This window comes from Vitis riparia, chromosome 15, assembly GCF_004353265.1.
Source record: "Vitis riparia cultivar Riparia Gloire de Montpellier isolate 1030 chromosome 15, EGFV_Vit.rip_1.0, whole genome shotgun sequence".
NCBI lineage: Eukaryota > Viridiplantae > Streptophyta > Magnoliopsida > Vitales > Vitaceae > Vitis > Vitis riparia.
In genome coordinates this window covers 5,424,648-5,435,199 of record NC_048445.1, presented here as the reverse complement: position 1 = coordinate 5,435,199, position 10,552 = coordinate 5,424,648, and the positions used below count along the sequence as shown (strand labels likewise).

At 38.6% G+C, this 10,552-nt stretch overlaps 2 protein-coding genes across 3 annotated transcripts; both read right to left on the bottom strand.

The window, feature by feature from the left end:
- Nucleotides 1-1,036: 1,036 nt before the first annotated feature.
- LOC117931875 (subtilisin-like protease SBT4.14) lies at nucleotides 1,037-4,707 on the bottom strand. Its single transcript, XM_034852945.1, has 11 exons — nucleotides 4,607-4,707; nucleotides 4,425-4,504; nucleotides 4,245-4,345; nucleotides 4,025-4,168; nucleotides 3,809-3,914; nucleotides 2,855-3,368; nucleotides 2,666-2,763; nucleotides 2,362-2,586; nucleotides 2,118-2,226; nucleotides 1,822-2,035; nucleotides 1,037-1,727 (listed from the first exon to the last, which is right to left on the bottom strand). The coding sequence occupies exons 1-11, from the start codon at nucleotides 4,691-4,693 to the stop codon at nucleotides 1,192-1,194; spliced, it is 2,214 nt and encodes a 737-aa protein (XP_034708836.1). The 5' UTR covers nucleotides 4,694-4,707; the 3' UTR covers nucleotides 1,037-1,191.
- A 1,765-nt stretch (nucleotides 4,708-6,472) lies between these two features.
- Nucleotides 6,473-10,079, bottom strand: LOC117931644 (subtilisin-like protease SBT4.14). 2 transcript variants are annotated; one of them, XM_034852640.1, is made up of 11 exons: nucleotides 9,961-10,079; nucleotides 9,795-9,874; nucleotides 9,610-9,707; nucleotides 9,382-9,525; nucleotides 9,165-9,270; nucleotides 8,237-8,750; nucleotides 8,043-8,137; nucleotides 7,739-7,963; nucleotides 7,524-7,632; nucleotides 7,225-7,438; nucleotides 6,473-7,133 (listed from the first exon to the last, which is right to left on the bottom strand). In XM_034852640.1, the coding sequence occupies exons 1-11, from the start codon at nucleotides 10,051-10,053 to the stop codon at nucleotides 6,598-6,600; spliced, it is 2,214 nt and encodes a 737-aa protein (XP_034708531.1). In that variant the 5' UTR covers nucleotides 10,054-10,079; the 3' UTR covers nucleotides 6,473-6,597. The 2 variants fall into 2 exon arrangements, with proteins under 2 accessions (XP_034708531.1, XP_034708533.1); XM_034852642.1 differs by having other exon boundaries at nucleotides 9,795-9,876; nucleotides 9,966-10,079.
- Between the last annotated feature and the right edge of the window lie 473 nt (nucleotides 10,080-10,552).

The window sequence follows — 10,552 nt, the reverse complement described above, 5'->3', positions numbered from 1 at the left end:
AACAAAATACAAAAAAAAAAAAAAATCATTTTCTTTTACATTTTTTTCTTTCCTTAGTATTTTCAGGAATCAAACACAACTTAGATTCTAAGATTCGTATGGATCTTCATTACAACCTTTTCATGTACTCAACTCATTTGAATGATTTCTCTCACAATGAGTAGGTAAGAAAGTTTTTAAAGATTTCAAACCTAGTAACAAGTTAAGCTTTCAATGCAATAAGAAACTAAAATGGAATTGAAGGTGCATAAAAAGATTTGCAAGCTGAGAATTCAATGTATTTGTAAAAAGAGTTTTGAATGAGAATAAAAAATGTTTTTCAATTGAATACAATTGTTATTTTATCAATAAATGATCAAAAACTCTTCAATTTATAATTTTCCAATTTGAAGACCTCAAAGGCCAAAGGGGCTTTAATAGATTCACTTGTTGTGCATTTAATGCATTGACAAGTGATCATCGAGGTTCAAACTCTCAACAAGTTTGATTAATCAAGGCTCTACCTTAATCGACTAAACATAGGGGTGTAACTTGGGCGTGTCGGCTCGACCTAGCCTAATATTTGGGCAAGTTTGGATAATCATTTTCAATGCTTAAGTTGGGTTTGAGTTAGACTTTTCAACTTGATGAACTTAATTTAGATTGGGTTTGGACTAGGGTTCAAACAACCCAACCTTAACTTCAACCCAATTTAATATTTTATAATATTTATAATGCATTTTATCATATATTATAATATTATTCATTTTATTTTTATATTTTTAACAAAAAAATATCAAATTTTATTATATTTTACTTTCTCAATTTTTTGTAGAAAAAAATGTAAATATATGGGTTTTTTTTTATAGTTGTCTCAAAATCTTGTTTTATTTCATATTTAAATTTTCATGTAAATACATAGAAAAATGTTTTTTCAAAAATATTATTGATGAATTTTGAATTATATAACCCAATCAACAAGAATAACCCAAGTCGGGTTTGAGTTGACTAATAAAGGAAAGCTTTAAAAACAATGATCAATTACAAAATTAAGCTAAATAGTTTGTATGATAAAAGAATGACTTTTATTTAATTCATAATACGGTAATTAATTTCAGTGTTACACAACACATGATTATCAACACAGAAATTAAATTTTACATCACATTAGCGTGTATATATCCTCCATTTTTCAAGCCGTCTCCTTCATCCTCATGGTTTATAAATCACAATAGGACTCCTCACAATGTGTCTATGGCTTCTCCATGTGAGTGAACCCGATACCATTTTCTTACTAGCCATCGGTTTTGCCTTCACCACAACCTTGAATCTTCGTGCTTGCACGGTCGGGGAGAAGACGAGCGTGGTAGGCGTCACAGTTATTTTCACCCCTTGGGGAGCTTCAATTGTGGCTTTATAGACGGATTGAGCAGGACCCACATTGGTCACTGTCCTCCGGAAAACGCCCACTGTGGTTTCATTCTTGTCTTTCAAGCTTAGTTGCATGGTGGGATAGTTGAGAGCATCATTGCCATGTCCGGGAAGCAGTGAGGAACAATTTACGGATTTTGAACCAACAATGGCGCCGATGGATTTTCCGCTAAGGCCCTCATGGCATAGGAACTGAATGTAAGACGTCTCATTCATGTCGTAGACGAGGCCGGGGCTCAGAGCTCTTAGAGGGTTCACTTGGCCAGCACCATAGGCGAATTCACCATCTTTGTTGACCCTCCTGCTCATCGGTTTTGCTTCACAAACATGGCATAAAAGTAAGTCATAATCATCAATGCAACTCCCATGGCCAAGGTGAAGAAATTAAAGGGTTTCTAGTATTGATTTTACCAGTAGTTGTAATGGCGGATTTGATGGCAGCAGGAGACCACTTCGGGTGGAAAGACTTTACATAGGCTGCTACTCCAGAAACGTGTGGACACGCCATGGAAGTGCCAGACATGATCGTAAATTTGGAGAACTGGGTGTCGCCTTTCAGCCCGGTTAGTGACTTCAAAGGTGTGTAGGACGCCAATATGTCAACGCCAGGTGCTACAACATCAGGCTATTTCAAAGCATACGTATCAGAAAAACAGTTTTTTTGATAATTCATAGAATCGGAGATGATCAAACTTTGAAGCTCATACCTTGAGTATGTGTTGGCTCACAGGGTTTGGGCCTCTCGATGAGAATGAAGCCACAAATGGGGCCGGGATTTTTACTTCCTTGGTCCTTTGTATCACTCCCGATGGTGTTCTGCATTAGACCAAAACTTGGCTAACTATTATATGAAAATTTAAAAAATAAATAAATAAATAAACTTCAAGCGTTAGCTAAATTTTGACAGCGAATTGATCAGTTATTACGGAGGTGGCCAAGAACATATATTACTTAGTGGAATGTATATAACCATTAATGGCTTGTCCGACTGTGTCATTAATCATAGTTCCGGGAGCCATGAAAATCTGGGGAGTATCAAGAAACACTGTGCTTTCAACAATAGCTCCAATCCCTCCAAGTCCTTTAACCACAGATTCAACGCCCCACTCTTCTAGCTCGCAGTAGACCAGCTTGCCCTTCACCTTAGTGGGATCCAATGAGTCTTCAATGCAGAACCTGAAACAATGTTAACAAGATAGTTCAGTGGAGAGATTTGTAACTAATCCCCCTACAGCTGCATGACCAAATTTAGTACCTTGAGTTCTCTTTGTCCGCCTTGGTCTTGGGTATATCTGCACCACTTACTAGAGGGTAGTTCTTCTGTTTTGGATCGAATGCGCTCAGTCCAGAACCCTACCCAACATTTGCATACAAAAGAATTAGGGAAACTCACTATCGATGATATGATCATATCCGATTTTGAGTCTATTGAAAAAGTAGTTACCAAGAACGTTTTCCCATTGCCCAACACAACTTTGCTCGTAAAGCTCCGATCAATGCCGCTAGCCCCCACCGTCAAAATCCATGGTGCATGATTTACAATAGTACTTTCATCGGGTCCATCATTTCCAGCAGAAGCAATGGTGAGGATCCCTTTCTTCATGGCATGAAAAGCCCCAATAGCTATGATGTCTTCTGCATAATTGAACGTAAACCCACCAATAGAGATGGAGATAACATCCACGCCATCAGCAATGGCTGCCTCAAATCCAGCAAGAAGGTCCATGTCCGAGCACCCTGTGCTGACCCAACATACCTTGTACATGGCAACCCTAGCTGAAGGCACAGCCCCACGTGCAGTCCCTTTCGCCAGCCCGAAAAGATTTGCGTTTTTAACAATGTTTCCTGCTACGGTCGAGGCTGTGTGGGTGCCATGACCCTCAACGTCCACCGGAGATAAGATGTCATTAGGGTCAGGCTTGCCATCCAGCTTGAAGTATTTAGCTCCGATGAGCTTGCTACAAAACCACAAACAGTGTGACTAAATAAGAGAGGTAGATGTTAAGCCATGCAACTCTCACCTAATTAAACTAGGGAAATCATCAAAGTAAAAAATTTTACATAAACATATTCTTGTATTATTTTTTCAAAATTTAATCCAAATTAAATTTTCCAGATACTGTTTAAAATGGATGGGTGTTTTTCATGTAGAAGAAATGAAGTCCACTTTTTTTTCCAGGCTTCCAAACAGTTTTATCATCATCGGCTCCCTTTATACCAGAAAACCTATGATATGTACAAGACTCAACCAAAGCAATGGCTCCCACCTTTTGTTTTCTGTCACTTCTACTTTTAGGTTTCCTTTGTTGACAAGCATTTAATCATTCAGAACTTGTTTTTGAAAACACTTTCTGAAACTAATGATATTAATGAGAATTATTAATGATCGTGAACTCACTTGTTACATCCTGAGAAATTAGCAAAGCGGCCACAACTCCCCTTCCATTTTGCCGGGGGCGGACCGAACCCATTATCTGCAAAGCTCTCTGACTGCGGCGTGATCCCTGCAGTAACCATGATCAATTGTTTTAACACAAACAACTAAGCCTATTCCTCATCGTATATTCGAAATCAAAATCTTAAAAAGGGAAGAAAAAAAGAAAGATTTAAGTACCTGTATCCAGTAGCCCCACAATAATGTCGCTTTCCTGTTTCAATTGCCTTCTTGCTGTTCGAGGTAGTCCAATGAAATCCCATGATTTTGTTGTGTGAAGCTTGTGATACCGATTTGGAAAAACAGAAACAACCTCCTCCATTCCTATAACATCCATCACAATGAATATTTACAAATATACATGTAGAAAACTAAGTAAATTAATAACCTCAGTTAGTACCTGCAATCTTTTGGGCTTCATCTTCAGACAGCTTAGCAGCTAATGCATTGAAGCTTTTGGTGTAGCTGTGGACTATGGATTCCTCAGTATGGACAATATCACTGTTCAATACAAAAAATATCTCAATATACCACTGAATTTTGTAAAAAACAGCATAGTTTTGTATAGAGGGGAACCAACCATTTTGAGAGGACGTCCTGTTGTGTTTGGACTGCAGCTTGTCTGTCGTCAGGTCTACCTCCAAAGTACACAATGTAAACCTGCAGCATACATAGAATAATTTGGAGTTCAAGTTTATAATTGCCATGAAAATGGGAAATTGATGAGATGAATGATTGGAAAATTTAGAGCTTAATTAAGACCTTCTTCTCGGCATTTATGAGGGTAAGACCTGCAAAGATGACCAGAAGAAGAAGGTTGGAATGTATACAAGGAGATGACCCTGACATCGTTGGAGGGCCAATGTTTTGGTAGGAGAAACTTGGGTTGTTGGTCTTAATATATATGAAGATGATGGAAGGCTTTAAAGGCAAATAAAGCAAATAATAACTGAAAAAATGTAGACCAACCAGATAAACTAGTTACCTTGTCTTCCTTTGTTTAAATTGCTTTATTTGGAGGGACGACTTCTCCGCTCGTTCAATCTTGTTTGTTTGTTTGTTTGTGTGTGAGGTTTTTTTGGTTTTTGTTTTTTTTTTTTTTCTGTTGAATGGGTCCATTTTGGCCTCGTGTGGGGCACCGTTGTCCAACTCATTTTTGCTCAAAGCCAAATGGTCTTGGTTTGTTGCTCATTAGGACCTACTCATGCTAATGGGCTTTTTATTAGTGACCATTAGCTAGTTTAAATTTGTAATTAAAAAAATTAATTTATCATGACCTGAATCATTGGAGACCTAGTACTACATCTATCATCTCTTTTCTTTCTTTTTATTTTAAGAGTGATTTGGATTAAAAAAAAAACCTTCATGAACGATTAATAGTCAATTCTAATATCTATAAAAATCATATTTTAGCACTTCTAAATCATAAGAAATATAATTAATATACAAGGAAAAAGCTCTCAACCTTATCCTTAGCTTAATGTATAGAATTTCACACAAACCTTAGTCCAAAGACAAATGTATAAGCTCCTCTTAACGACACGTCTGTATTTTGGCTCGAGGTTAATTTAAGGTGGAAAAAGATTTTTCAAAGTTGAACTAAGGGCTTAGCCCTATTCTACCTTCAGGATTCAATAGGGGAGGGTCCCTTGCACATGATGGTCACTAACTACAAGTCCAATTAAGGTTTTCTAGGTTGAGTCCCTCACGCGTGTGTGTAGAGTTGAACTAAGGGCTTAACCCTATTCTACCTTAAGGAGTCAATAGGTGAGGGGTCCCCTTGCGCATCATGGTCACGAACTACAAGTCCAATTAAGGTTTTTTAGGTTGAGTCCCTCGCGTAAGTGTGATACAGAGAGAGAGAGCATTCACTTAGGTTTTTTGGGTTGATTCCCTCGTATGCGTGTGCGTGAGAAGAGAGAGAGAGCTTTCACTTACCTCTACATATACCCAGAAAGCATAGAAAGTGGATTCATATATAAACTAATAAAATTTCTCTTTCCTTCCCACCGTGCTTGACTTACCTCTACATATACCCAAAAAGCATAGAAAGTGAATTCATATATAAATCAATAAAATTTCTCTTTCCTTCCCAACGTGGTAAACTTTCATAAGCATGCACCTTTAAATACTTCAAATATTGTAACTAATGAAAATTAAGGCTTTTAGGTTATCTTTTGAAATATCTAAAAACTTTTATTGATTGTTTCACTAACCAATTTCATCGCCTTAAGTTATAAATGGAATTATGGATACAAAAACATTTTATTTCCACAACATAAAAACCTTGACTCTTGTTTTCATAGAAAATATCCAAGATAAAATTTTATTTTTTTAAAAAAAAGAATTATGTTCTTTTTGGATTTTAGGGAGAGAAATAGAAAAAATGGTCGTATTCTTGTTGGCTTTTCGTATAAAAGAAATGTATTATTACTTAGAGAAAGAGATGAATTTTTTTTTATTATTTATATATTTCTTGATATTAGATAGTTTTACTTATGACAAATTAACAAGCCCAACCATGCACAAAACCGGACCAATGGTCGATCGAATACAGCAAAAACAAAAGAAAAACTAATGTATATGTGTCAGAATGATGCATATGATTCAAGAATTCGCACAAAGTAGTTTACATAACAAAAAGAAAGTCTTTTATTCAATGCATAACACAGTAATAATTAATTTCAGTGTTACACAGGCACTTCATTATCGACACACATTAAATTTTACACCACATGAGAGTGTATATATCCTCATGGTTTATAAATCACAATCGGGCTCCTCACAATGTGTCTAGGGCTTCTCCATGTGAGCGAACCCGATACCATTTCCTTAAAAGCCGTCGATTTTGCCTTCACCACAACCTTGAAACTTCGTGCTTGCAGGGCCCGGGAGAAGACAAGCCTGGTAGGTGTCACAGTTATTTCCACTCCTTGGGGAGCTTTAATGGTGGCATTATAGACAGATTGAGCAGGACCCACATTGGTCACTCTCCTCCGGAAGACGCCTACTGTGGGTTCATTAGTGTCTTTCAAGCTTAGCTGCATGGTGGGATAGTTGAGAGCATCACTGCCTTGTCCGGGGAGTAGTGAGGAACAGTTTATGGATTTTGAACCAACAATGGTGGCGATAGCTTTGCCGCTATAGCCCTCATGGCATAGGAACTGGATGTAAGACATCTCATCCGTGTCATAGATGAGGCCGGGGCTCAGAGCTCTGTGAGGGTTTACTTGGCCAGTACCATAGGCGAATTCAGCATCATTGTTCACCTTCCTGCTCATCGGTTTTGCTTCACAAACATGTCATATTAAAGTATGTCAGCCAGCTTTGATTCAAATCCAGGCCAAGGTGAAGAAAAGGGTTTCTAGTATTGATTTTACCAGTGGTCATGATGGCGGATCTGATGGCAGCAGGAGACCACTTCGGGTGGAAAGACTTTACATAGGCTGCTACTCCAGAAACGTGTGGACACGCCATGGAAGTGCCAGACAAGAGCGTAAATTTGGAGAACTGGGTGTCGCCCTTCAGCCCGGTTAGCGACCTCAAAGGGGTGTAGGACGCCAATATGTCAATCCCAGGTGCTACAATATCAGGCTGTTTCAAGGCCACAAAATAGTTATTTCGATTTTAATCACTATCATTTATGGAATTGGAGACGATCAAACTTTGAATCTGGTACCTTGAGTATGTGTTGGGTCATAGGGTTTGGACCTCTCGATGAGAATGAAGCCACAAATGGAGCCGGGCCTTTTACTTCCTCGGACCTATGTATCACTGCTGATGGTGTTCTGCATTTGGGCAAAACTTTGTTACTTAATAAAAAAAAAATCAAATGTTTGACAAATTTTGAGAGTGAATTTAGTCATTATAGAGGGGGCCAAGAACAAGTATTACTTTGTGGAATGTATATAACGATTAATGGCATATCCAGCGGTGTCATTAACCATAGTTCCTGGTGCCATGAAGATCTGGGCAGCATCAAGAAACTCCATGCTTTCAACAATAGTTCCAATCCCTCCAAGTCCTTTAACCACAGAGTCGGATCCCCACATTTGTAGCTTGCAGTAGACCAGCTTGCCATTCACCTTAGTAGGATCCAATGAGTTTTCAATGCAGAACCTGCAACCATGTTAACAAGATAGTTCAGTGGAGAGATTTGTCATTAATCCCCCAACAGCTCCATGACCAAATTTAGTACCTTGAGTTCTCTTTGTCCGCAGCAGTCTTGGCTACATCTGCACCACTCACCAGAGGGTTCTGCTGCTTCGGATCGAATGTACTCACTCCAATACCCTACCCAACATTTGCATACAAAAGGAGTTAGGGAAACTCGCTATCAATGTGAAAAAAAAAGATATGATATCCCATTGAGTCTATTGAACAAGTAATTACCGAGAAGGTTTGTCCATTGCCCAGCACAACTTTGCTCCTAAACCCTCGATCAATGCTGCTAGCCCCCACCGTGAAAATCCACGGTGCATGATTTACAATACTACTCTGACTGGGTCCATCATTTCCGGCAGAAGCTACAGTGAGGATCCCTTTCTTCATGGCATGAAAAGCCCCAATAGCTATGGAGTCCTCTGCATAATTGGGGGAAACCCCACCAATCGAGATGGAGATGATGTCGACACCATCGGCAATGGCAGCCTCAAATGCAGCAAGAATGTCCATGTCCGAGCAGCCTGAGCGGACCCAACATACCTTGTACATGGCAACCCTAGCTGAAGGCACAGCCCCACGTGCAGTCCCCTTAGCCAGGCCAAAAAGGTTTGCTTGCTGGACGATGTTTCCTGCTGAGGTGGAAGCTGTGTGGGTGCCATGACCCTCAACGTCCACCGGAGATAAGATGTCATCTGGGTCGGAGTTGCCATCCAGCTTGAAGTATTTGGCTCCGATGAGCTTGCTTTAAAACCACAAACAGTGTGGCCAAAAATAAAGGAAGGCAAAGGTTAAGCTATTCAACTCTCACCTAAACTAGGGAAATCATCAAAATATTTTACGTAAACATAGTATCCAAATTAAAATTTCTAGATACTGTTACAAAATGGACGAGTGTTTTGCACGTAGAAGAAGCGCAGTGCATGTGTTTTTCTAGGCTTCCAAACACTTTTATCATCATTGGTTCCTTTTATACCAGAAAATGGCTCCCACCTTTTGTTTTCTGTTTCACTTCTATTTTTAGGTTTCCTTTGTTGACAAGCATTTGATTCTCAACAGAACTCATTTTCTATATTTAATCTTGCAAAAATTGTACTTTTTGGAAACATTTTCTGAAATTAATGACATCAACAAGAATCATTAATGATCATGAACTCACTGGTTACACCCTGAGAAATTAGCAAAGCGGCGACAAGTCCCCTTCCATTTGGCCGGCGGTGGACCCAGGCCATTATCCGCAAAGCTCTCGGACTGCGGCGTGATCCCTGCAGTAACCATGATCAATTTTTTTAACACAAACAACTAAGCCTATTCCTCATCGTATATTCGAAATCAAAATCTTAAAAAGGGAAGAAAAAAAGGAAAGATTTAAGTACCTGTATCCAGTAGCCCCACAATAATGTTGCTCTCCTGTTTCAATTGCCTTCTTGCTGTTTGAGGTAGTCCAATGAAATCCCATGATTTTGTTGTGTGAAGCTTGTGATACCGATTTGGAAAAACAGAAACAACCCCTTCCGTTTCTATATATTACATCCACCACAATGAATATAGCAAATATATATGCAGAAAAGTACTATATATGTAAATAACCTCAAGTATACTACCTGATAGCTTTTGGGCTTCATCCTCAGACAGCTTCGCAGCCAATGCATTGAAGCTCTTGGTGTAGCTGTAGACTATGGATTCCTCAGTATCAACACCACTGTTCAATAAAAACAACATCTCAATATCCCACTGAATTTTGTAAAAGAACAACAAAGCTTTATAAAGAAGGGGGAGGAGGACCAACCATTGTGAGAGGATGTCCTGATGTGTTTGAACTGTGGCTTCTATGCTTTCAGGTCTATCTCCAAAGTATACTATGTAAAACTGCAGCATACATAGAATAATTGCCATGAAAATTAAAAGGAAATTAATGAAATGAATATTTGGAGAAGTTAGAGCTTAGTTAAGACCTTCTTCTCGGCGTTAATGAGGGTAAGACCTGCAAAGACGATCAGAAGAAGAAGAAGAAGGTTGGAATGCATACATGGAGATGACCTTGACATCCTTGGAGGACTAATGTTTTGGTAAGAGAAACTTGGGTCTTTGGTATTAATATATATGAAGATGATGGAAGGCTTTAAAGGCACATAAAGCCAAATAATAACAGAAAAATGAGACCACCCAGATGAAGTTAACTTAAACTTCTTCTGTTTAAATTGCTTTGGGATTATGTGGGGCACCATTGTCCAATTCATTTTTGCTCAAAAATCAAATGGTTTAATTTTGATTGTGACTATTGTAGGTCAGATTAGGTGACATACAACAATGGGCAGTGAGATTTTATGGGAAATGAGACTATTTTAAGATAGAATTTTGGGATGCCTAGAAGGGTTGTTATCAAGGTCTAATTGGAAAGGAAAAGTGGCTTACACACAAAGAGCCTAAAGACATCAAGGACCCCTTTCTTGAATTATAATTCAAGCCTACCTTTTTCCTTCTTTGACCAGTAATATCCAAGAGTTTTCTTAAAAAATGAAAAATTCAAAAAAACAAAAAAAAGGG